We start from the raw sequence: 25,900 nt of genomic DNA on the forward strand, positions 1-25,900 counted from the left end.
CATGGGGAAGCTGGCCTGGAGGTGGGTTACGGATCTGTTTTTTTGGCTAACTCTGTTTAGCGACAGAAAGGAGAACATACTACTACTTACTGGAAGTGTCACACTCCCGGGGGTAACTCCTGGCAGGCTGTATCGCTGCAGCTTGTCAAGCAGCTCTGCTCACAAGGCAGGAGTTACCACCCAATAAGAAGAGTGCAGAAGAGAGGAAAACCCAGCCAGGTGGGTAGATGGGGGCAGCGAGCCAGGCAGAAGCCCTTGGGTGTTTCCCTTAGCGCTGAATCAGCTTGCTTGCTGTGACACTCCAGGTAACTGCCCCTGTTTGGAAAGGACGTTGCTGCCAGCGGCCTGCAGTTTGTTTTCCTTGGCTCCCTGTAGACAGACACCTCCCACCCCTCCCACTCAGGGCCCCCATCTGCCATTGCAACACCAAGTCACAGAGTTCAGAGGCCCCTTTGCCAGCCTTGATGCAGGCTCCGCAGCCGAGTGGCCTGAACTCGCCAATGCCACACCCTGAGCAAGGTCAGCTCACAAGGCAGGCGGGTCAGACAGTGCAAGCCGCATCCCCGAGCCCTGCCCGACACCCACCCCTGCAGGGAGCCACTTGGCTTTGGCAGCATCTCCTCTCCCCCAAGAACAGCACGGGGCGAAGGGGGGACCTCAGCTGCTGCCCGTCTAATCCCGCAGCTCTCTCCCCGCCAGAGCTACGGCTCAGCCTGCGGACTCAGTGGAGTCATTCGCACATAGGATGAAAGGCATTCCAAGCTCACTTAGCTTTATGGAACATGAAGCATTACTCACCACTGAGTGCCTGCAGACATAAGCCTGGGGGCTCAGCGACCAAGCAGGGGCAGGCCTGGCCATCCAGGAAGCATCACTTCCCCCGCTCCTCCCTGAGCAGCAGGGTGCTGGAGGCGCTGCCACCAGAGGGACTGGTGCTTGGATGGGAGCAGGCGGGCACAGCGTGGCCTGCACGGGCTGCTCGGAGAGTCACTCCAAAAGGGAGTGTGCAATCCGGCTTCTCCAGCCACAGTGCCAAATCAGGACCCTGGCACTCTCCTGCCCAGGGGAGCAAGGGGACACACCATGTTCCCATGGTGAGTCGCAGCACCGGGGGCAGAGCAGCCTCTCTGGCACCTCTACATCCCCTCCCACAGGGGCGTCGGTCACAGGCAGAGCCAGTGCAAAGGGGGCAGCGATATGCACCAGGGGTAGGGCCTGGCAACGCTCACTGCCCCCCTAATTAAGGGCAGGCAGGGCAAACTATGCCCAAGCCATAACTCGGTCCTGGGCATGCTCCTCCTTTGCTCAGGCCTTGTGTAGCTCCCATCAATACACGGTAATTGTGCCCATCTGTGAGAGGGACACTCTCCCCCTGTCGTGTTGCAGATGGGGGAGGGTGGAAATGGGGTGAGATTTTACCTGCAGAACACTGGTTTGGGGTGGGGGGAACAAAGGGCCTGTGCACGCTACAGCAATGGGCTAGTAATTAGTTTGTTACACTCCTGAGCTGCGTCCTCACCGAACAACCATGTCTCATGGCCACACCTCTCAAGCTGCTGGTGGGGGTGCTCTGGGCAGCAGTCCCATCATGCATCAACAGGCAACAGAGACAGGGGATGTGCACACAGTGCTGCACCAACAGCTCTCGGGCACGGCCCAGCAGGAGGAAACAGGACTGGCCAAACCACAGCCTGGGTCAGGGTGCTGTCACCCACACACCAGCCTGGGCTACTAGCAAGAGGGGCCTAGGATTCGCCGACAGGGTTACTGACCATACCGCATGTGGCTGCACCTCAGCAGCTGGACACAATTCAGAGGCTACAGTGGACACGTGTTTCTCTGCTCTTTCTTGTTCTGTGTTTGGAAAGTCAAGAACCCCACCTGTCCAGGCAGGTGCCATTCCAGGGGTGGGAACAGTTAGTTCCTTTTTGGCTGGAAGAAGCTAAACAAAAACATGGCCGGGAGATATGGAGGGGGAAGAAATTTTCAAACGTGTTTCAAATATCAGGTGGCTTCGAGGGAGAGGAGGTGGAACCCCAGGGAGAGCTTGGCTGAGGATTTTCCCTCTGTTTTATTTTAACATGCCCCAAGTGGACTTTTGCAAGTGTCTGTGACAAGGACACGAGCTGCCTGAGCTTGGACCCTCAGCACAGGCCTGGTGCTGGAGAGCACTCACTGCCTTGCATCAGCAACACACTGTATCTATAAACTCTCCCTGTGGGGCAGGTGAATACTAGCACTGGTGAAAGAGCTGGGTGATTGTGGAGAAGCACTCAAGCCTTTTGATGTTTATCCAAATCCCTTTGAAGCTACCACTTCCTCAGCCCAATACCTCCCCTTGACCCTCCCCGCTACAGCAGAAAAGCCACAATTCCTTGCTTTGACATCCTGCACCCAACTGAGGCAGAACCCACTGCAAGGCCTAATCAGAGCAGGCTTTCTGCTGAAGCCTGTTCCAGCCAAGCTTCCCGGAATGGCTCAGGGCACACAAGGATTTCAGTGAGGCAGAAACAGTCAGGTCTGATGGATCTAGACACCAGGTACCCAATGAAAGAGAGACCTGAATATTCATGTATACCTGAAGACAGGGGCAGAGAGAGGATGTCCATCTCCTACCCTTGCAGGAGGTCCCAGTTTCAGTATGGAGAACAGCCACAGACTTGGGCCTCTCTCAGAAGCAGATCCCAGGTGCAGCTGAATGAAAAGCCTAATGCATCTGATAGGTACAATTTCGCCCAGGGACGGCTGTGGGGACCTCTCCATTGCATGCTGCATGCCCAGGGACCCACAAGCCAGTGCTGGAAATGATGAAGTTGCAGGGCCAACTTCTGCTCTCTGCTGCTAGGCAAAGAACTGGAGAAACTCCTCTGAAGTCAATGGCTTGCTTTGAGTTTATGCTGGTCCATGGACTACATGACGTAAGAAAACGAATTTGGCTTACGCCAACAGCTGGGGCACTCCTAGTTGTGCAGTTCTGACCTCAGCTCTGCTGGGGGCCGGGGAACAATGGGTTTTTTTTATTCTCGCACTGCATTGTCCATTCACACAGGGGAAATTACAGAGGTTTGGCTGTAGTCTGAATTGCCTGCTTCCCTCGCCCGTATTTATTTGGGTCATTTTAAGCACGCAAGTTATTTACTCTAAGGCAGTAACTCCTTGAAAGGGACCATTAGAGCCTGTTGTGTCAACAGCGAAAGTATGTGGAGGGATAGTGGCTGCGGAAAGGGAAGAGAGTCTGGACCCTTTGCAGCCCTAAGGATCTGAGCTTGCTGCAAGTACTCTCCTTCAGGGCAGAGTTACATGCTGGGTTAGCCTGCCCAGACGCTGCCTGCAGGGAACCCACAGAGCCAGAGATACCTGTTACAGCCTTCTGTGGGGTGCAACATGCCCCCCACCCCGTCCGAGCCCAGTTCTGCTAAGCACGACCTCACCCTGCCGTCAGGGCTGGAGTCCCTGCTTTTTCACAAGCACTAGGACAGATGTTCTGCTGAGCAGGGCATAAGGGCACGAAGACACTTGGAGTGGGACTGCAGGAAAGCTCCTCGAACCCTGTCTTGCTTGCATCTGCACCGCCTCCCCCAGAAACCCAGAGAGTTGAATTGTTAGGCCCTGATCCCACCACATGTTGACCACAGTCTGCTCCCCCAGAGGCCAGCAGGAGGTGAGAGAGCTCAGCACATGACCCTTCAGAAGCCCTGCGCTGACTAACCCTCTCTCCCCACCCCACACATTTCTGAGGAGGTGCCGTTTCCCCCCCCTTTCACTTTGGTCATTTCCCATAAAGATGATCCATCTTAAGGAGTCTCCAAAATTAGTGACGTGCCAACATGTGCAGCTTAGCTTGTCTAGGCCACCATACGGAATTAGCATGGAGTGGAGGCTAGGACCCATGGACAGACATCTTTCAACAGCTGCAAGAGGCCCAGGGCTCAGTGGAAATGGGGAAGCCCAGAGGCAATGCAGAGCGAAGGGGCAGGATGGGGGACAGGGGAAGCATGACTGTGTGGGTGCCCTGGTGCACTTGAGTTTTTCCACAGAAAGCTTTCTGTTTCTAGCACTCTCAGCAGGTCACATTTCACAAAGGGGAAAATCCCCACACGGGATGCAACTTCCCGACCAGGGTTGTGATTTGAAAGCTTGCATTATTTATTGCTTCAGAGTGAAGTGTATGTTTAAAACACAGCCTATTCCAGAAATGTCACTTCTCTGCCATGCAAGAGGCTGACCTGTTCCTTCAAAAGTAGTTTCACTCTCAAAGTTCACACCTGCCTACGTGCTTTGGTAGCGGATAGGGGAGGGGAAAGGGTGTGGGCATTACGGGTGGCTTGATCCTATACCCACTGATACCAATGGTAATACTTTCCCTGACTTCAGTGGCATCAGCTTTAAAGGGGATAGGCTTGAACCCAGGTTGCAAGAGACATGCAGCTACACATCTGCATTTTATAGTCTCGGCCCCGTCGTCATGGAGTGGCGAGGACAATGCTTTGCAAGCAGGAAAGTAACTTCCCCCTCTGCCTCCCATGAGATAAAAGCAGGCAGCAGTTTATGCGGTGGTTGCGACCGGTCATACTGCCCATAATGTTAGCCAAAACCAACTCATCGCAATGGGAACCCAAGACCAGACACCTTCGGAATCACCACCTGTGGAAATGGGAGGGATGTGTTCTGTCACTGAGTGCAGCCTCCTGCCTCTGCAGCATGGCTCCTGGCTGGGCACTCACTAGGGTTTGGTGCAGCTGAGTCGAAGATGTGCTGAGCACCCCCACCACTTCCTTCAGCAGATTATCCCACTGGCTGGCAGTTCTTAGCACCATCCTATTATTCTTAGCTACACCCTCTTGAATCACTGCTTTGCTTGCAGAAATCCAGACTCCCTATACTGGCCCCCTCTCAGCATATTTAACTCCACCGTTTTGACTTACGAGAGACTGACAGACAAAGATGAACCATAATTGGCTACCAAAATCAATGAAGCTCTTTAAACCCAAACCTTCACATGCCCTCCATTCCCCACAAACCCATCCCCTCTTGAGCCAGGCCAACATGGCCCATTTGTGGGGAATATTGCAGACCGGGGGGTTAGCGTGAAGGACTCACCTATAAAGAATGACTTAAGTGAATCCATAGGTGCCAACTTCCTCTCTATCAGCGGGTGCTCACCCTCCCAGGCCTCACCCACACTCTACCCCTTTCCCCAAGGCCACTTCCCCCCGCCCCTCCCCAGAGCATGCCCACCCCTGCTCCGCCTCCTGCATGCCACAGAACAGCTTGGCTGCAGTGGGCGGGAAGTAGTTAATCAGCAGGGCTGCTGGTGTGACGGGGAGGGGGAGGCACTGGGGAGAGGGGGAGCTTGGCTGCTGGTGGGTGCTAAGCACTCGCTAATTTTTTCCCTGTGGGTGCTCCAAGGCTGGAGCACCCATGGAGTCAGTGCCTCTCAGTGTGGCAGTGCTTTGAAGTGCGAGTGTGGTCGCAGCACCAGCACTGGGAGAGAGCTCTCCCAGCGCTGCACGTACTCCACCTCCCGGAGGGGATTAGCTTACAGTGCTGGGAGCCGTGCTCCCAGCGCCGGGACACTATTTACACTGGCGCTTTGCAGCACTGTAACTTGGTGCACTCAGGGGTGTGTTTTTTCACACTCCTGAGCGAGAAAGTTACAGCGCTGTAAAGCGCCAGTGTAGCCAAGGCCTACCTCCATCCGACTTAGGGTTGTGGGTAGCACCCATCTCTGTAGTATCTAGGCACTTCATGAGATGACATTATCTTGTATTATTTGTAAGATTCAACTTCCTTGCAGAGAGATTAAGCACAACACAGCCGATTACTGACAAAAGAGGGGAAAACATGTCTAATGGGCTCTCCATCTGAATGTGTTTTATGTTTCTCTGTTATACTAGCCAGGGGGGTTTCTCCTCTTCTTTTTTTAAATACTTGCTGATAAATGTAGTAGACAAGAGAATAAGATGTGGGGGTTTTCTCCTGTTTTATTTGAAATGGTCCCCAAAGCTTCTCTGCTTTGGGAAAAAAAGGGCTGTTTTTAAAAAAATGCTCTTAAAAGCAAGTTTGAAGAGTTACTCCCTGCCCTCATGGCTGGCGTGAGAAGCCATGTAAAAATCTATCTCCCAACACAGCAGCAAATGCAGCAATGAGTATCTGAGTGCGTGTGCTGAGGTTAGCCATTCAGTGGTCCTACCCAAGCTTTGAAATTAGCACCTTAGGTGCAAGTGGAGGGCACAGGGTAGGAGACATCACACTTTTGTCTTCAGCGACAGTACAGCAGTGCTGGTGTGCTATTAGCAGGGTTGTGGCTCAGATGGTGACACCCAGCTAGTGTGATTGTGGTTTTCACTACACTGTGAAGTGTGCACCGGTGCAGCGTGTGCATCACATGGCCTGTACCCCAGACAGGGAGGCTAGAAAAGAATGGCTGGAATGACCATCACTGCAGTAAGGTGGCACTGGAAACAGAGATGTCTTCCAAACCCAATGGTAACCACCAGCACAGAGTAATTAGGAAGGTAAAACAAGAGGCCTCTCTTGTGTACTGGGCCTTCACCCTAGGGAAAGGTTGCTGATTTTATCCCTGGTGACTATTAGCACCTAGGCTGAAAACTTCCAAAAGCAGAAGTTTGGAATTTAGCATGGCTGCTGGAGCTCATACTTCTCTCACTTAAATCCTAATCCCAAAAAGAAGTTTTCTGGAGATGCACAGACACAAAGTTGTTTTCCTTCTGGGGTCTTAACAAATATGGTTAAGATATGAGAAGGTTACAATTTACTCTCTTGTAAATTGTATGTAGAGTGTTTTTAATTGGATTATGTACATCATGCTTCATGCCTTTGTTAACCGATTTAATGGTTCACCACTTAAGTTCACCACTTGCGTTACATTTAGTAAAGTAGTCTAATCATTTCCAGAGTTAGAACCAAATCGAGGGCTCAATTTCACAGAAGCCTGGAGCAGGAGAACTGTAAGACAATGACCTAGATGCATAAAATTAACAGTTCCTGACCTCAGAAGGGGGGGGGGGGAGGGGAAAGAGGTTTTAATGATCTGCTGCATCTTCATACTTGTCACTTTTGTTTACAACATCTGAACTAAAATGATGATTCCTTCACTAGCTTATAAAGACAAGTTCCAGATGTTTATAAATGAAGTCCTACTTGCATACTATAGCAAACCTGCTTCCCCATAAATAATGTCAAGTTTAGGAGGCATCAAATTTGGTATCTCCTCCCCCTTTCCTTCTATCTGTTGGCACAGGCCATGTTACTTTCTAGGTATGGGGTTTTATGTACACGCATGCGCACACACACACACTCTCTCGCTCTCCCCCAAAAAAGCCAGCACAAGCAACCCTGCCCCACACAAACAGCCCTACAGCAATAAGCTGGGTGTATGCACACAATGGAGAGACAGGAAGTTTGCTGAAGATGCCAACTCTCAGCTTCCCTGTTTCTGAAGGAGCTCTGAGGTGGCGAATGACACACTAGCTGGCTCCTTTCAATGGCTGAGCAGTTCGAGACCCTTGTCCCAGGGACTCTAGAGCAGGGACCTATCAAGGGAAGGGCTGGCTTCCCCCCACTAGGCAGGGTCCCACATTAGAAAGGCCAGGGAGCCTTTTTCAAACAGCCTTTCACGCTTGGACTGCCCGTTGCCCCACAGAACCCCTCCCCCTCCAACCCCAAGTTCTCAAAGTGTCACGCTCAGCACCCCTGGAGAGGCAGGCTCTCGCTTCTTCCAAAGCAGCAGTATTGCTCTGCGGCTTGCTATTCATAGGCATGAAAATGCAGTGGGAATTACACGAGCCAGTCGGCCCCTCAGAGATTGGGGTGATCCCCTTCCCCCTCTGCAACGCCTCCTTAGCCAGAGGTCACTACCAAGCAGATCTGCCATATCGCAGAGTGTATCCACTAAGCCATTGGGAGCGGGCCACACACTGCATTAATGCCGAACCCTCTCTCCTCTCGCACGATCAAAGCTCATGGTGATCTCTTGCTGTTTCTCTGACAGCAGCCACTTTTGGGTTCCTTCCTTGACAAGATAAAAACGCTTGACTGAATTAGCTTTTATCCTTTGCAAGTGTGCAGTCAAGCACAGCCCCCAAGCTAACGCACTGTACGACTGCCCATAATTCCTGCCTTGTGAAAATGTGTCAGGCAAAACGATTAAATGGCTGCCTGCTTAACCATGGGACGACAGTTGCATTCACTCTGATCCGAGGAAGCAATTACCTAGGAAATGGGGGTCACAGGCCCCACTCATTTACCTTAATTGAATTCCAATATCTGCCTCAAGCTGCCTTGACCTGCCGTGTAGCCTCCTAAACACTACTTAAAAGAAGCTAATCAAAGCCAACGTCTCCATTTTCACACTTACACTATTGAGCCCCAGGATCACCCTGCGCACCGGCCAGAGAGCGGAGCAAGAGCGCACGACCCCAGTGCACTGGCACCAGAAATGCTGAGAACAGAAAGTCAGCAGCAAGGCAGATGACACAGCAGGCTCATCTCTTTAAAAGTCATTTTAAAACCCTGATTTCAGAAGAGCTGTAATGAGGCAAGTTTGCAAATGATATGGCAAATCGCCTGCAATGCTCTCTCTGCCATCGGCGGCCAAGGCACAAACACCACTGCAAAACATTAAAAACCACTTGAGAACTAGACACCCATGCCAAACAAACAAGACACATTCTTGAGTCTATAAAAGTGTTTCCATGTGTCCCTGCACATGTAATTCAAACTTGGCCCTCGCAAGAAGTAACATCAAGGAGTCCGAGCCAAAGCTTTGATCTACCTTAGAGATTTTTGGGGCCAAATACCCAGTTAAAACCATCAATCCAGACTCTGTTTTGAGAGCCACTGTTTTCCTGGGGGACACAGCAATTACTGAGAGTCCCATGTTGACAACAGTTCACAAGACAACAACGATCAGGCTATTACCAGGGAAGAGGAGCCAGGTTTGCCTCTGCTCCATTAAGAGCAATGGAAAGAACTGAGTGTTGGCAGAATGAAAGTGACAGTAGTTTGGGGGAAGTTTATTCTTTGAAAAATCAGACTTCTAACTGACCCCATAGTTGTGTGCGTCTAGCTTCAATAGACACAAGGGCTCTGTCTACAGATGGGAGTGGAATAGTAGTACTCAACTATTGCACATTCTGTTGGGATTTTGAGTAAATACCTGAGTACATCAAACGTAAGGCCTACTTTGAGGCCCGATTAAGCAGAACAATTGGCAACAGTAATTCTATCACTGCTAGAAACAATTAAAACCATTGCAGTGTTCAACTTTTGGGATCTTAGTGATAAATACCCGTAACATTTACATGAGTAACTTAATGCATGGAACACCAAGTCAATCATATTTACAGCACATTTCACATAAACAATACAACAGAGACATACCTGATCTCATGTGGCCAGAAGAAGGGCTAACACATCCAGACCAATTAAAAGAATAAAAAACAATCAAGAACAGCCCCAAATCTCAGAAAGGTTTAGCTAGTTTCCCATATTGTGCTCAAATATAGATTATTATTATTTTTTATTTTTTTTTACAAAAATTTTGCATTTTGATTGATCTCAGTGACTTGATCTGCAGCAGCAACATTATCACCAACTGCTAAAAGCAGAAATCAGTCCCTTTTCCCATGGCTGATGAGGCTCTGAAAGAACAGTACAAAGTGAAGCACTAAGAAAAGATGTTTTCATCACATTGGCAGCACCTCGCACTGTTTAAACCCACCTCTAAAGTCAGTTACAACACTTAGAGCCTAGAGAAGACACTCATTCTTCTTTGCACTGCAGGAGTGCTCAAAGACCTCATTCAGGATCGGGGCCTCACTGCGCTGGGATACAGAGACATGGTCCCTGCCCTGAATCAATTTTCTGATTCCAACACCTACTTGATCAAACTGGGAATTTCAATTAGTAATGTGCAACCCTCTGGCAGTGACTAAGGTTCAGAGAAACGTTCCTGATTGTCAGTATATTTGCAAGCTGCCATTCTTCAAAGCCAGCTAAGTGCAGGGTTGTCTCTGGTCATGGTAAATGATAGGAATAAAAGGGGTATACACACGGTGAGAGGCAGATTTGGAAGTCCACGTACCCCGATGATAGCATTCAGCTCTGTCATTGTCACTTGCTTGGCACGCTCAACAGCCTGGGCAACTTGCTGTTGGTGCTAAGGGAACAAAATTTCAAAGGCACATTAGAATAAGGAATGTTTTCAAACAGGGACTGTAAAGAAAGATCAAAGAAAGCCTAGACAGCCAAGTCGGGGGCAAAGGCATCAGCAAGCTGCCACCACTTTACTTGGTGAATTTGCTCATGAAAATGAGGAGCAAAGGACCAATTGGATTCAGCTCCCTCTGAAAACAGAAAAGACTCTCTGCCTCCACTGGGAGTTGCATTGGTCCAAGAAGCCTTGAGCAGCACACAACAGAGCTGGACACTATGCAAGTTTCCTTTTACTGCTCTGACAATGCACATGCACTGTCTGTCATGTCTGCATCCGTGGCTTCTGTTAAACAGAGGCAGACAGTCATGCCACATTGTGATTGTGCATATTGCAAAGCTAACTGTTAAACCCAGTCCAAGACCTTTTTCACTTGTGCCATGAGTCAGAATTTGAACCTGAGTCTAAAGACTTGTAGCACGAGTGGGTCACATCTAGCCTAACCACTCCTTGACCCAAGATGACTTTCCAAAGTATTCATCAATATCAGCACTATGTGAACAGCAGACAGTCAAACAACAATTCACATCCATTCCCTTACCTCTTGTGACAGAAAAGGCATGATTTGAGCTAGAATTGTGTTCAATCTTTTAGCAATCTCGGTCTAAAAAAAAGGAAAAGAAAAGACTGCATTTAGTTTAGTCAAAAATCACCTTGTGTGGATGTCAGAAATATTAAAGCATTTAGAAACAATCAAAGCAAGACTTTTCTTGGAATAAAAAAACTTCATCCCCAAAACCAACCATTTTCCCCCTTTCCATAGATCACGTCACATAATAAGGAACAAATTTTAAAGAGGCATCAAGAGCACACAACTATACCTTCTCTAAATCCTTCATGGCAGGTACATGGAGGAAATAAATGATATATTGAATTCCTTTCCCTGACAAGAGCTAAAATATGGAAAACAAGATTGGGATAAACTGAATCAGTTTCATGTCTGTCTGTATTTTTTACCACAACGGTCTCAAGAAAAAATAATCTAAATGGTTAAAATACTGATGTTATCCAAATTAGCAAGGGAGCATGTGAAAAATTATTAGCCTAACGTGTCAGTTTCATATCAATCTCCCTCCAGCTGCTACAAGGGCATTGTGGTTACTCTGGCAGATCACTTAAATGACAGCAACATCCACCAGTTTGTGGAACCCAGTCACACATACACTTAAATAAGCTAGATTGTAAAGTAGCACAAAGACCAACTTGATTTTATTCATACTTTAGCAATTAAGCTTCATCCCAGCATGGAGTTGTGATCTTTGTCCATTTATCTAGGCATCTAACAAAGCATGTAATCACCATGGCATTTCTCAACTCATCTGTTCACTTTAGGTTATAATTTTATTTGAAAGGGAACTTTAAAAGATCACTGTTGCACTCAGAAAGCTTATATACAATTCCAAAGTGAGGTGGCTTTGAGCTATGCTGATAAATCTTCAGAATTATGTTAATCTAAACATTTCTGAAGTTTTTGAAGAAATTTGCTTACAACAGTTCATGTCTTTCAAAGGTAAAATGAATTCTGCATTCTCAGCTCAGATCTTCATATGACAGCTTGTTCAGATCACATTGCATTCATGCTACTTATTTCCAAGTTTTATGGGCTTTCTTTAATTAAAGAAAAGCTTCACATTCAAACCCTGCACAGATAGTCAATGGCGAATCTTAGGTAGTACTGTGAACAACCAACATTTTACTCTGATCTCAACTCTCATCCATTAATTTTTTTAAAGTCATTCTAGTTAATTCTGCAGCACTTACATCACATTAAAAACTTTAACCCGAAACCATCTGCACCTGTCAGCTGACCACATAACTCAGAAGTTTAATAATAATGTTCTCCACTGTCAAATTGTGGTTTTTGCAACATCTCTGTGAGTAAAATGTTTTAGGTTAAGTGAAAACTTAGATTTCATATGAGTCAGCAGTTCATATTTTAAACGTAAATATTATAGACCTGACGTCACTAAAATCCCTGTACACCACTCTACCATTGAAAGAGGACCTTAAAGTGAGAGTGAATGTAATGCACATCTACATCTGGCAGTGTGAATGGGCCTTAAGCACTGAGGCCTTGGCTACACTAGAAATTTCAAAGCGCTGCCCGGTCAGCGCTGCAGGAGCGCTGCCGCGGCAGCGCTTTGAAGTGTGAGTGTGGTCAGAGCGGCAGCGCTGGGGGAGAGCTCTCCCAGCGCTGCACGTAAACCACATCCTTTACGGGTGTAGTGTGCAGCGCTGGGAGCTGTGCTCCCAGCGCTGCCGCCCTGATTACATGAACACTTTACAGCGCTGCATCTTGCAGCGCTCAGGCGGGTGTTTTTTCACACCCCTGAGCGCGAAAGTTGCAGCGCTGTAAAGTGCCAATGTAGCAAAGCCCTGAGTCTTGGAATAGCTGAGAAGTAGGCTGTAGACTTAAGTTTAAGACACAGATAGACTTTCAGCTACCCAGAAAGGAGAAATCCTAGCTATAGGGCAGTTCAATGCCAAGTGAATCAGTTATGGAACAGAAAGTAGATCAAATGTTGCATTAGCTTTCCGAAATTACATGCCTGTATCAAAGAACAGCTTCTGGGTCTCACTCTTAGGGCCCTGGTGTGAGGTAGAAACAAGAGACTACTTAACTACCACCAGACCTTGTGTGATCATGAGGCTGCACGGAAGAAACGACAAAGCCCTATATCAAAATAGTTGTAGCGTCACATTAACGGTGTTTCAAGAAAGTGGGTTTTGCCACAACAGCTTCAGTCCAGTGGAAAAAGCTACGGGTAAAATTTTCAAAACGATCTAACTTCCATTTTCAATAGCAACTCAGATACTTGGTACTCTAGCTCTTAGTGAAAAACCAATAGGACTTCATCCTTTTTGAAATTTGTACTTATAAGCAACATTCCAGTCCTAGGGATTTGTGCGTGCCAGTCAAGCGCTCCCGTACTAAGAGGAGGATCACAGTATAAATGCCTAGGCAGAGGATCACCCAAGTATTGAGGCACTGAAAATACATCAGCATTAGACCCACCCACCAGGCACGTGGCCTGCTCTGAAACAGTGGGGAAGAGCCCGTGCTCTGCCCCAGCTACAGCAAAGCCCTGAGGAAGAGTCATCCTCTCTGTTCCCTGGTTCACTCACCCAACTGTTATACCATGCACAGCTGAAGGCCTGCGCTGTAGGCACCATCCGTTCTGTCGACTGGATGGGATTCCATTCACAGGAGGGTGACGGACATGAGATAGCTTTTCCTGATCCGGCTGCCCACCCCTGCAGCAAGCCCAGAGCCTGCTGGCCAAGGGAGCTTACAGTAATGCAAACTGATGTCGGTCAGTCACATATTATACTAAAGACATTAGCATTCAAACCCAAAGGGGGCATGAGAGTTCTCCAAACAACTGCTCTTTTTAAGATTGCAAGGGGAGGGGGGAGAAGCCCTGTATTCCAAGGGTTAATATCAGCAGCCTTGCCTGTTAAGACAGCTGTTAAAACAGTTTCTGATCCAACTTAAACACAGTCTGAACATCAGTAAGAATTCAAAAAATACGGCTTCAACAATGGAGGTTAGCCGAAAGCACACTGGAACACGATCAAACATTTAAAAATTCCTTTTGATAATTCAGAGCCTCTTGTTATCAATAAAAGAGAAATGATTAATTAAGTCAACCTGCATCTCCCCCTCCCCGTCAGCCTCTCCGCAGCAAGCTGCTCCTTTAGCAACAAGATGGCCAGAAAAAACCTCCCCGTTAGAAAAGCAACATGAAGGCAAACAGGAATCAGTTTTCCAGAAAACTCACCATCCTCCCTGAAACTGCAAAGACTCAGCCCATATACCTTCCATCTAGCAAAGGCTTCTCTAGAGCACTCAGCCATGTAGTATCTAAGCACATAAAATAGCAGTTTAAGAACATAAAAACTGCAAGAGTGGATCAGGCCAATAGTCCATCTAGCCCCAGTATCCAGTCTCCAACAGTGCCCAGTACCGGAGCTTCCAGAGGAGTACATGGAACAGGACAATTTTGGAGAGATCCACCAGTTTTCCCCTGCCGGCTTCTGGCAGTCACTCCGAGGGTGACCCGAAGCATGGGGCTACATCCCTGGCCATCTTGGCTAACAGCCATGGATGGACCTGCTTATCTAGCTCTTTTTAACCCAGTTATACTTTGTGCCATCCTAACATCCCAAGGGATGGAGTTCCACAGGTTAGTTGTGCCTTGTGTGCAGAAACACTTCCTCTTGTTTGTATTAAACCTGTTGCCTATTCATTGCATCAGGTGAGCCCTGGTTCTTGTATTGTGGGAAGGGGTAAACAACACTTCTCTATTCTTTGTCCACACCATTCGTGATTTTATAGCCCTCTATCGTATCACCCCTTAATCGTCTCTTTTCTAAACTGACCAGCTCTAGTCTTTTTAGTCTCTCCTCCTGTGGAAACTGTTCCATGCTCCTGCTCATTTTTGTTGCCCTTCTCTGAACCTTTTCCAATTTCACTATATCCTTTTTATGACTGGGCAAGCAGAAATTGGCACAGTATCCTATCCCTTTCCTAATAGCGCCTAACATTTTATTAGCCTTTCTGATTGCTGCTGTGCACTGGGCTGAAGTTTTCAGACAACTACCAAGGATGACACCAAGAGTTTTGTCCTGAGTGGTAACAGCCACTTTAGACCCAGTACCGTTGGGATTATGTTTTCCAATGTGTATCACTTTGCACTTAACACTGAATTTCATCTGCCATATTCTTGCCCAGTCACCCGGTTTTGTGAGATCCCTTTGTAAGTCTTCACAAACAGTTTTGGACTTAACTATCTTGAGTAATTTTGTATCATCTGCAAACTTTGCACTTCACTGTTCATTCCCTTTACCAGATCATTAAGGAATATGTTGAACAGCACAGGTCTCAGCACAGATCTTTAAGGGACCTTTTTTACCTCTTTCCATTGTGAAAATCATTTATTCCCACCCTTTGTTTCCTATCTTTTAACCAGTCACTGATCCATGACAGGACCTTCCCTCTTATCCCATGACTTCTTACTTTGCGTAAGAGCCACTGGTTAGAGACCTTGTCAAAGGCTTTCTGAAAATCCAAGTACACTAGATCCCCTGGATCACCCTTGTCTACATGCTTGTTGGCATCCTCAAAGACTTCTAACAGATTGGTGATTAGAGTTTATAGCGTCACAACATTAGAGGGGCATGCATTTGAATTCTGGGCTCCCTCATTTTTTACACACTTTTCACAGAGACATTTCAGTTAAACAACTTCCAAAATATTTAGTTAAGAAAAAAACAAAAACAACCCCCCCACACAAAGTAGTTGGGCAACTCTATTATAGATGAAGGTTGCATGACATTGTTAGTTAAGTTGCTGCACCCAGAGTCTGAGTAAAGTCAGTGAAGATTATTACAGCAGGTAGATGTTTAGAGAGACTCATGTCATTTTAACATAGGTCCCTCTTTCCTTTCCAAAGAGCCAGGAAGTAACTATATACCTCATGACAGCTGGTGAAATTGTCTCAAGGAAAAAGTTCTTACAAACCATTGGGTTTTTTTTCCCCCAACGTGCAAATAATTTTACTAACCCTGTTCTCCCCTGCCGCCCCCCCACATTCAAAAAAGTCAACCTTTTTTGGCATCACCATTGTATACTTCCAAATCCACAGTGACATTTCAGAAAAGCCTTACTGATCTGATTGCACCCTATGGTTTTACTAGCTCTTCCAGAGGTCTTCACTGCTCCTTGGCTCTTTGTTTTGAATCATAAACCTCTTGAAGTTACTACATTCTGAAGCCTGTACATACAAGTACATTGCTAGACAATGTGGTGTCAAGCCATTGGCAATCAGCCCACTTAAGTTTCCAACACCCTAGGAACTGCACAAACCCAACAGATAGTCCCTGCCCCAAAGAGGTTCTGTATCTACTGAACTTTTAAAGGTGTAAGCACCTGTGATTTCAGTTGACTAATCTGAAATAACTTTGGACCTTTCACCCAAAGATTCCACAGCACTTTGCAAACATTGAGCCTCACACCATCGCTGATGGGGAGGGAAATTATGGCCAGTTTACAGACAGTAAAGGGAGTCTCAGAAGTGTAAGGAATTAGCCCAAAGCAAGAAATCTATCTAAAGGCTTGGCTCTCCATCCCCTCTCTTCCAGTTAACCTACCCCCAGCTGTTGGTTATCTTTGTTCTTGTTACAAAAGCGATGCCAGGACAAGGTACATATGTGAGAACCTCAGAGTCAAAGACTTCAGGAATGGAGGTTGCTCATAATTGTGAAATGTTCATAACTCTGAACAGAAGTTCTTTCAAATTTTAGAACTCCACACTGACTTAATGCAGCTTGGAAACTTTACTACACAGAAGAAAAATGCTGCTTTCCCTTTTTACTAGTAGTTTAGGTTTAACCCAGTACGGTACTGTATTTGCTTTGTTTGTCGCCGCTACGGCCTGATTGCATGCTCCCAGTTCCAAAGGAGGTGTGTGGTTGACAGGTCAGTTTGTAACTCTGAAGTGCTACTGTCTGCAGTGTACAGCGCAGTACACAGAAGAGTGATATTGACAGTCAGCTGACATTTTACACTCTTCTGGGCAGCCTCTCCATTGCCCTGCGTTGCACTCCGTGGAGCTCAATCAGAAAGGTAGCACATGTTTTACTTTGCAGTGGCGGTAGTGCTGCCGATAACAATCGTGGGGCCTTGCAGCAAGGTTTCTGCTTAGATCACAAATTGCTATGTGATGGGTAAGCCTCTTTAATGGCTCTTTTAGCACTGGCGTATTGATCAAACTATACATAAATTACAACTCCATTAAATATTTATGCCTTCGAATGAAGCCTATTGGACCCTTCCCGCAACGAGCACTAAATGTATTGCTCTTTTCGGTGTGATTACTTCTCGGGGGCGGGTTTAGTTTTGTTTTTCCTAGCCCTAACAAATCCTATAGCCAGGGTCCTCATTTGACATGGACCCAACTGTTCACTGCAGGCTGGAAGAGACACCCCTCTGGTCATAAGCCGGTAGTGTTACTGCAAGGTCATCTCTGTGCAAAAATAAAGAACCCTTCACATTTTCACCCAATTCTCAAAGACAGCATTGTATAGGAGAAAAAGAAGGGGGCACTTGCTTTCACTCAGAGCTACTTCAGAGCTTGGTTTTGTTTTTTCCATTACCAGTACTTTAAAAAAATCAAAATTTTGCTTAAACTTCCAGCAAGGATTTGGGAACCAAACTTCAGTTCTGTTTTTCAAAAAGGACACTTTCTTTGTGGAATTTAGAAAGGAAAAAAAGACAGAAAACCAGTATCTGTAGAAATGTTATGTTTATGAGTGCTAGGTTTCCTGTTAACATAAGATTCCATAATCTTTAAATATTTGTTCACTTTAATTTTGCAGTTTCCAAGCATATTAAATGCTGTTTGTCCCCATTCAGGTTGAATAGGGCTCTAAAGGGGACCACTGGCTGGCGTAGAACAGGGGAAGGTTTCATGCAATACACCTTCCCAGTATCACTACCCATTCATCAACTCCCCTCCAAAGCAACGGAGCTCTCCCCCAAGTGCCACTGGGCAATTCCTGCCAAGAAAAATCTCAATTCATCTCCGTTAGATTGCCATGGCAACCTCAACAACCTAATCCCCTCAGAACATTATGCAAATTGCGCCTTTGCTTGACCGCAACAGGCTGTAAACCCATATTACCCATGCCAAGGAAGGTCATTACGATGAGTTTTTGGGCTGCCAATCTGATCGGCTCCACAAATTAATGCTGGATAAAAAGGACTGGGTTTTTGCAGGGCAGGTGGGTATAGCTGGAGGAGAGTGGGGGAGGAAAGAGACAGACGTGTCAGCTGCTAAAGAATCTTGAGTCACAGCAAGTCTAAGACACTTTGTCAGGGCAGCTCTCCCCGGCTTCCATGCCTGAGTGCAGCTTCATGGCCTTAAATACAGCCCTTTTGTTAGAAAAGATGGGGGGGCGTCGAGGGGGAATTAACCAGTGTGCCACCAAAGTCAGCAGGACTCAGAGAGACGGTCTTCATTTTCAGCCCACAGTAGTTCTTGCCTGCAGTCACATAAGCTTGGGCTGTGGTCTCACTAGCTAAGACAGGCTCTGCAGGGTCTGAGCTGATCTTCGTTGGGAGACCTCAGACAGTGCAGCCAAATTAGCGTGGGTTGTGTGCTTTCCAGAGGTATCAGTCCAGGACCTGACCGCATGTGGTCGTTTCATAGCCCATTGCATTTTCCATTCAGACCAGATCCTAGTTTGGGTAGTTAAACTGTCCAAAAAAAAGCCACCTTCCTCTGTAGTCTTGACTGGAGCTGTTATTCTTCACTTCTGAGAACGCCAGCTCAGCACTGCGGAGCAACAGCTGCGTTTCAGCCACGGATGAGTGATCACTACGTGTGCAGGGCCAGAGTCACTGCTGGGGTAAACAGGCCCAGCCCCACTGCAGCTTGCGCCAGTGGCAAATCTGAGCCACGCTCCACAGCACTTTGCTTTGCTAGTGCAGGCGAGAGAGAGACGGCTGGACGTGGGGGAAAGCATGGTCAGATGCTTGTGCTACAGGAATCTTCTGCAACCCTGTAGCCACTGCAGCCTGGGCTAAGGTGAAGCAGTTCGTTGGCTGCTTTGACATGGTGCCCAGTTACGAAAAAGGATCAGGGCAATGCAAAGGTGAGGTTAAGCCTCACCCCGAGACGTGGCACACAGATTCACAGGAACCACACAGCACTCCAGCTAGCTGACCCCGAATCACATCCTCCAGGAGCCTGCAGCAGGGGGAGGTAGGCAGGCCACTGGCGCGGCTGCCCGGGAGTGAGTTTTTCGGGGTGCAATCCAAACTCCAGGTTCACCGCAAATCACTGGTGCTCTGGCACAGAAAGGCTTGGGCCCAGGCTCTACTCTCCCCCCTTCTGGGGATAGAAGCTTGAGGGAGGTGGCACCATGCTGCCTCTGAAGAGGGAAGGAAGAGCTGAAGCAGATACATGGTTCCCAAGAGGAGTGCAGGCCCATAGCTACTACATCCTTCACAGCAGGGAGGCTGGGCTCCTTCCTCTCCAGCCCTCTTTCCTTAGGGGACATGCTCCTCCCACTCCTCGAACCAGCCACCAGCTCCCACACAGCCTGGCTCTCAGGGGAGCAGAGGAGGATGGGGCCCAGTTCTGCCAGAGGAGGAAAGCGCCTTTGGGTGCAGCAGAGCCCTGCAGAGCCCCATCTGACTTGAGGGAGATGCAGCAGAATGGAAGGGCTGGGAATTTGGGTGGGAGCGGAAGGGGGAAATGTGTATATGGAAGTGCATATGGGGCTGTACCATAGAATTCCAGAGACAAATCCAAACTGCTTGTTAAAAAAGGGCAAGGAGACAGGCAAGTCTTGAATCTTAATGAATTCTCCCCAGCCCTCCCAGGAAATTGACCAGCTACACAAGTCCCATCTCTGGTTTGGGGTTCTAGTCAGGGCAGGGGTTGCTGGAGCCACAAAGGAAAGAGAGAACATTTGCACAAGTTATAAATCCTGCCCCATCAAGAACACAGCCAGCCAGCCTGCCTCAGGGGCAGTTACAGGTCACCCTCTCTGAAAATGGGCAGAACGGTTATTCTCACTGAGCTACCAGAACCCACAGCACTCTAGGACACAGACAGACCATAACCGGAGTGCAGACAGTGAAGTCAGAGGGCTCTCATGCAAATAGTTTGGAGAGAGCAGGGTCTAATGCTGCTACTGCATTAAGGGACTTTAACCCTGCACAGTAGCCATTGCTCTTGGTTTCAGACACATCCATCTACTGCTCCATCTTCAGAAATGGACAAGACCGAGTGAAGTTTAAAAAACATGAATCACCTTTTATCATATGAAATACATAGAACTGGATTCGAAACACTGACAGTCTCCCATAAACTGACTTAAGACGCAAACTAAAAAACTCAGAAGCCAAAACTGACTGAGGACAAACGATGTCATGGGCTGTGGAGTACTGCAATGTCTGTGCAAGCATCAGCGCCAGTGAAGCTGCATTTCTAACAGTCTAACCTTTCACCGGCTTGACCATCCACAAATACCCACTTGAAATCTTGGCGCACAGCCGGCGTCAGTACACAGAACATTGGAGCACCCCTACGATACACCTTTAAAGCCAACCACGGCTACAACCCAAACAACTGCAGTGCAAGTGGCTTGCCAACTGGCATGTAAACAGTCATAGCACCAAGTCAATTAGACTCAGAATTTTCTGTAAGAATATAGCAGGTTAGCAACACGCAGCCAGTGAAGGCACCCAAGCTGGACTGTTCCAACATCACAGCGTACTCTCCTCCAGAACACATACAACAGCATGTTGCATCTCATGGCAAAAACTGACTGGAAAGGGATAGGATTTAGGATACTATAAATACTGGATCAAATTCATCCTTGGGATGGGTATGTCTGCTGCTGTCAACGGAGTTGCCCTGGGGAGGAGCACACTGCATGGAATTTTGATACTTAACTGCTTTTCATAACTTTTTAACATGCATACCCAGTAGCCATTTTTCAAACCTGTGTTCAAGTACATTCAGAACACTCCACCCTAGCAAGTGCCTGAATGCATTACTCCATATATCTGAGTGTGCAGCACCCCCTGTACATTGATAGGAGGCACTTTAAGTCTAAATCACTGTGAGGAGGTTCAAATAGGTCTGCCAAAAATAAGCTCTTTTGGCTCAAGTTTGGCAAAGGAATAAAAACCAAATTCTTATCTTAGGCCATGGCTACACTGGCGCTTTACAGCGCTGCAAGTTTCGCGCTCAGGGGTGTGAAAAAAACATCCCCCTGAGCGCTGCAAGATACAGCGCTGTAAAGCCTCAATGTAAACAGTGCCGCAGCGCTGGGAGCGCGGCTCCCAGCGCTGCAAGCTACACCCGTAGAGGATGTGGAGTACGCGCAGCGCTGGGACAGCTCTCTCCCAGCGCTGCCGCTCTGACCACACTCACACTTCAAAGCGCTGCTGCGGCGGCGCTTTGAAATTTCAAGTGTATCCATACCCTTATACACCAAAGGTCCCTCACTGAATTCAATGGGGGCAGTGGGGGGAGGTCATATGTACAACCGAGGGCAGAATTCAGTCCATTTTCTTTTACCAGTCACAATTTTGCCAAAATATTCGCTTTTTCCATAGCAGATTTCAATCTGGTGTTTAAACACTGTAAACTCCACGGATTACTAGGGTAGCCTCTTGCGATATGCTCTGCTGGCCACGCTGTAACATGACCCCAATGCTATTCAGCGACTAACAAAAAAAGGAGACAAAAAGGTGTCCACAGGAAAAAACAGTATCTTTCAAACTCCCATCTAAACTTGGCAGTTCTTTGGTGTAAGTGAAGCCAAGTTTTCACCTTTGTTGAAAGGAAAGGTCTATCTTTCTTAAACATTCTCAATTACCCATAGCATACAATTCAGATTGGTTTGATTTTATACCATTTGCTCATCAGTAATCAGGGATTTTTGTTGCTATCTGTGCCCTCCCACCCCATGAAACCTTAATCAAAAAGGGAGGGGTGAATAAATACTGCCCCTGAAGCACTAGAGGCATTTGTTGAAACCAGGATATTGTCTCTTTAAGCACATGAAAATAAGGTCCTTGAGCAGTGTGGTTCTCACTCTGGTACACAATTATGGGTACTTTCAGCTGTCTAGCACTATTTCAAGTGCTCTCTCCAAACAGGCTGTCAATGGCATGTTGAAAGCTATTTGCGGCTGCTATCATTATTAGCAAAGTGGAGAGCTTCACTGATGAGAATTAAATTCAGGGCGGGGGTGTGGAGGGGCGAGCCACAACCCGCAACAGCAGAAGGCAAACAAGGCTACTTTAGGAAAGAAAGTTCAGAACAGGTATCTTTTGATCTGCTGCCAGGATTCCTGACATTAATACAGAAAACAACAAGACTTAAAGGTGGGAATTCATGAGCCAGCTATCACTAAGGGTTAAAAGAGCTGGAAACTATTTGTTTCTACCTTAAGATGTAAGAAAGTATCAGAAAGCAGTTACTTGGCTTCTCAAGTGTTTAAGGAGTTTTATCTGGCACCCCTTGCTAACCAGAATGATAAAAGTATACTCTGTTCTTGGAATATTCCAGAAGAAGCAGGAGTCTCTCATGAAAGTGTCAATATGGTTTAAATGCATTCCAAGCCAAAGTCTTAGTTTAACTCTAAAAACAAGAAATGCTTATGTGCTGAGCTCCTAGCCATCAAACCTAGAAACTAGCCATATTTACCACCCGGTGTTTTGTCTCCCAACACATGATTAGATGCTTTTCTGGATTATTCACTTAGATTTCATTCAAATCTTTCTATATGATAAAAAGCAAAATAGGACCAATAAAATGGATGCAATTGAAAATCGATGCTGGAAAGAAAAAAAAGCCTCAAAAACTGACTAGGCAGCAAATATATATTTAAATCCTATGCAGGTAAAACTTGTATTTAAGAAGATTGAATTTGCGTAACATAGCATTTTACCACAATCTTTTGTGGTAGACACTAGGCGTAATTCCCTGAATCATATGCAATAGAGTGAGTTGTCACTTCATACATAATTCCTTGCATATAGCCTATGGAGACATTCATGAAATCACCTTTATTCTTACCTCTCTTTGTGATTTGATAAAGAGAAAAACACACACACACACACACTTTTAATATTCAATGTAGAAGAGATAATCTGTTATATAAGCCTACAGACAGGCAATCCCCTTTTGCTTAAAGATGAAGTATCCATCAGCGTTTGTCTCAGGCAGATGTAATCACAAGCAGTCAAGTCTGGAGGGCAGGACACTGCATGAATAATTCAAGCACTCCAGTCTACTTGATTGTGTGCAGATAAACACAAGTCAACCGCTAAACAGGTCAGCTGATAAACTTGTTTGTTCAGGACTAGCCACCCTCAGCCAGATGCACCCAGGACCCACACTGCAATTAGTGGTAGGATTTATTTTGTAAAGCCCTTGCAGTTAGGAAGAGTGACAAACCCTTTTAGATTATACTTGCTCTTCTCTCCTGAGTTCTCACGCCCTCCCTCCCCCTTGTCTTCTTTGCTCATTTCACCCAATTGTGAGATTCAGAAAACAGACTATACATTCATTTCAGCTGCTAAGGCAGGGCTGGTGGCTCTGATTTTCTGCAGCATCAAGCACACCATTGGTGATCAACCAACAAAAAACAGCTTCACCTCAGAGAGCCTCCCCAATTCTAATATAAGGTACTGCACATGCAGCCACCAGTGATGATGAAAACAGCCAGGAAAGGTTCTACTTAGGAACCATTTGAAGAATATTCTTATTTAGTCCTTTAAGATGGTGGAATGCAAGACAGGGAACACCAGATCCACCCAGGCTTCCCTGTTAGGGTTTGATGTTTTTGAATAGTGCCCCAAGATGTAAACACTTGTACATAACTAACATTGTTACACTTTAATAGCACCACTATGCAAAATTCCACCAAAGGGAAGACGGTCTTTTACACTCACAAAAAAAACCAAACTAACACAGCTCACAATGCTGCAGAAAACAGTAGTCTAGTAACATACATCAATGCCAACCTTCAGCTCTGCCATTCAGCATTTTAAAGAGAATAGCCAGGATGAACACCTCAGAGTTTGCCTCACTAAATGCTGCTCAAGAAGGTGCATTTCATTTTGTCACTGCATACGTCACAGATTTCCAAAAAGAGGAAAAAGAATTCTAGCGTAAGTTGTAGAGGTAAAACATATCCTGTAATAAAAGCAGCACATTTTGTTTTGTTCTATGTCCCTAAATGTATTCTCATAAAAATGTTCAGGGGCTATTGTCCTCTTGACAGATGCATACAGCTCCCATTAGCAATGGGATATAACTGCACCAAAAGGCACCTATCACCCAAAGAGATCAATGTGCTTTCCTTACAGGTCTCTTTGGCTTTATCAAGTCAGAAAATGCTATAGGTTCTCCCAAAGCACTCAACCACGAAGTCAATCTGAACAGTCTCACAGGTCTTTGCATTTCCCCCCACACAGGTCACTATTCAAACAAGAGGACACTTAACTATGCTAGCTAATCTACAACTTTCTCACAGATGAATGCATATAAACTATCAAAATAGGTCTGTAATCCGAGGCAATGATCCTGTCAGAGGGGAAGCAACAAAAAGAAAAAGTAAGGATAGTCAGCATGGGAAGAAGAAACCTTGCAAGACTAAACACAATGTTAATTATTTTTGTCACTATTTAAATAATTATATATACCTAGCAAGACTGTATGAATTGAAGAGGAGAAAAGATAGAAATAATAAGGCATGTACCACTGTGTATTTAAACAACATGGATTGAATCTAGTCCACTAGCAGTACCTTGCTATTTAGGAGAGTGTCAATATCATTTACATCGCTATTACCAAAAACACTGGGTTAAACTGGTTTGATTCATGAATTGCAAAGATGTCACTTTATCTCTATCTTAAGTTCTTAGAACTACTTTTAAAACCAATAAGCAGCAGCAGCACCACCACCACAAATAATCAGGTCTAATCTCAATAATAACTTCATTCCTTTAAGTTTTACCATCCTGTGCCCAGCCTTCAGGCTCTTTATCTTTAATCTTATCAAGGCAGCACATCACATTCTGCAACCGTCCTTCATGTTTTCCCTTTAGGCAAATTATACATTAGAGCAGACAAAAGTTGCAAACATTTCTTCACCTTCCAGATGTAGGATGTAAAACATAGCGTTGAGCCACACTGCAGTGGCTGCTAGAATCCTACAAGACGATTTGTTCTGAAGTCATCCATCCAGTACTGTATTAATTAGAAGTATGACCTTAAAGAATGCGGAGTTGTACCAACAATCAAATCGGTATTAATTAGCTCTGTTTTTCCATGTTTAATCATATACACAAGATGTACTAATCCAGGTACGCATCTCATACGAGAAGTTCTCAGCCTTACTTTCATCTCTCCAGGTAAACAATTAAAAAAAATCTGAACTGTTCCCTAACATATGCAAAAAATGTTGGACTTCCATCAACTCAATTTCATATATACTCATGGTCATGGGGTGTAACACCAACCGAGCAGCTAGCTTTTATTTCTCAAAACCAGGACTTCATTTTCGTGGTTCAGGGAAGGGAGACAGGATATGGAAGAGAATCACTCACCTGTTTGTGCATTTCAATATTCAAACCATATGACATTTCGTAGTACTGAAAAAAGAAGAAAAAAAATTGTCATTGATTTTGCATAAGACCATTATCAGAAAAACCTCCTGGGCAGAACTGTACTTGAAGCATATTACACAAGGACATTTTAAATCATAAGTAATAGCCACATGCACGTAGGGTTTAACAGACACACACTTAAGAGGATACTTTCTTTCGTTCTTCTCTCCATAAGCTAGTTAGAAGAAACAGAACAACAGTCTACCCTTTCCCCAGAGCTGTATGTGACCAGCATGCGCAAGTTTGAATAGAAAAGTTAATACACTGCAGTTTGGAAATGATCTTATGCTTTTTCCTTTAAAAGTTCTTTCTGCACTGTGTCTTTTGGAGTCAGGGAACGGGCCAGCATTCTTTCCGCATGCTTCGAAAACGAAGGCTGGTCACGCTAAATTGATTAGAAATACAAATCAAAAGAATCACCTCACTTATTGCCCCTGTAATGCAACTAGAGCGAAAAGATT

General features: G+C 46.1%; 1 protein-coding gene across 9 annotated transcripts in view; it reads right to left on the reverse strand.

Moving 5' to 3' along the window:
- Positions 1-25,900, reverse strand: part of TLE3 (TLE family member 3, transcriptional corepressor) — a 48,086-nt gene that overhangs the window by 20,159 nt on the left and 2,027 nt on the right. For 5 of the 9 annotated variants that reach the window (XM_032764300.2, XM_032764298.2, XM_032764299.2 and 2 more), the window contains exons 4-6: positions 25,380-25,424; positions 10,779-10,841; positions 10,109-10,183 (exon numbers count right to left, since the gene is read on the reverse strand). In XM_032764300.2, the coding sequence (XP_032620191.1) occupies positions 10,109-10,183; positions 10,779-10,841; positions 25,380-25,424 (183 nt within the window). Of the gene's footprint in view, positions 1-10,078; positions 10,184-10,778; positions 10,842-25,379; positions 25,425-25,900 lie in introns of all 9 variants that reach the window. The other 4 variants (XM_032764296.2, XM_032764294.2, XM_032764295.2 and 1 more) reach the window with 1 other exon arrangement.

Source organism: Chelonoidis abingdonii, chromosome 9 (assembly GCF_003597395.2).
Source record: "Chelonoidis abingdonii isolate Lonesome George chromosome 9, CheloAbing_2.0, whole genome shotgun sequence".
Lineage (NCBI taxonomy): Eukaryota > Metazoa > Chordata > Testudines > Testudinidae > Chelonoidis > Chelonoidis abingdonii.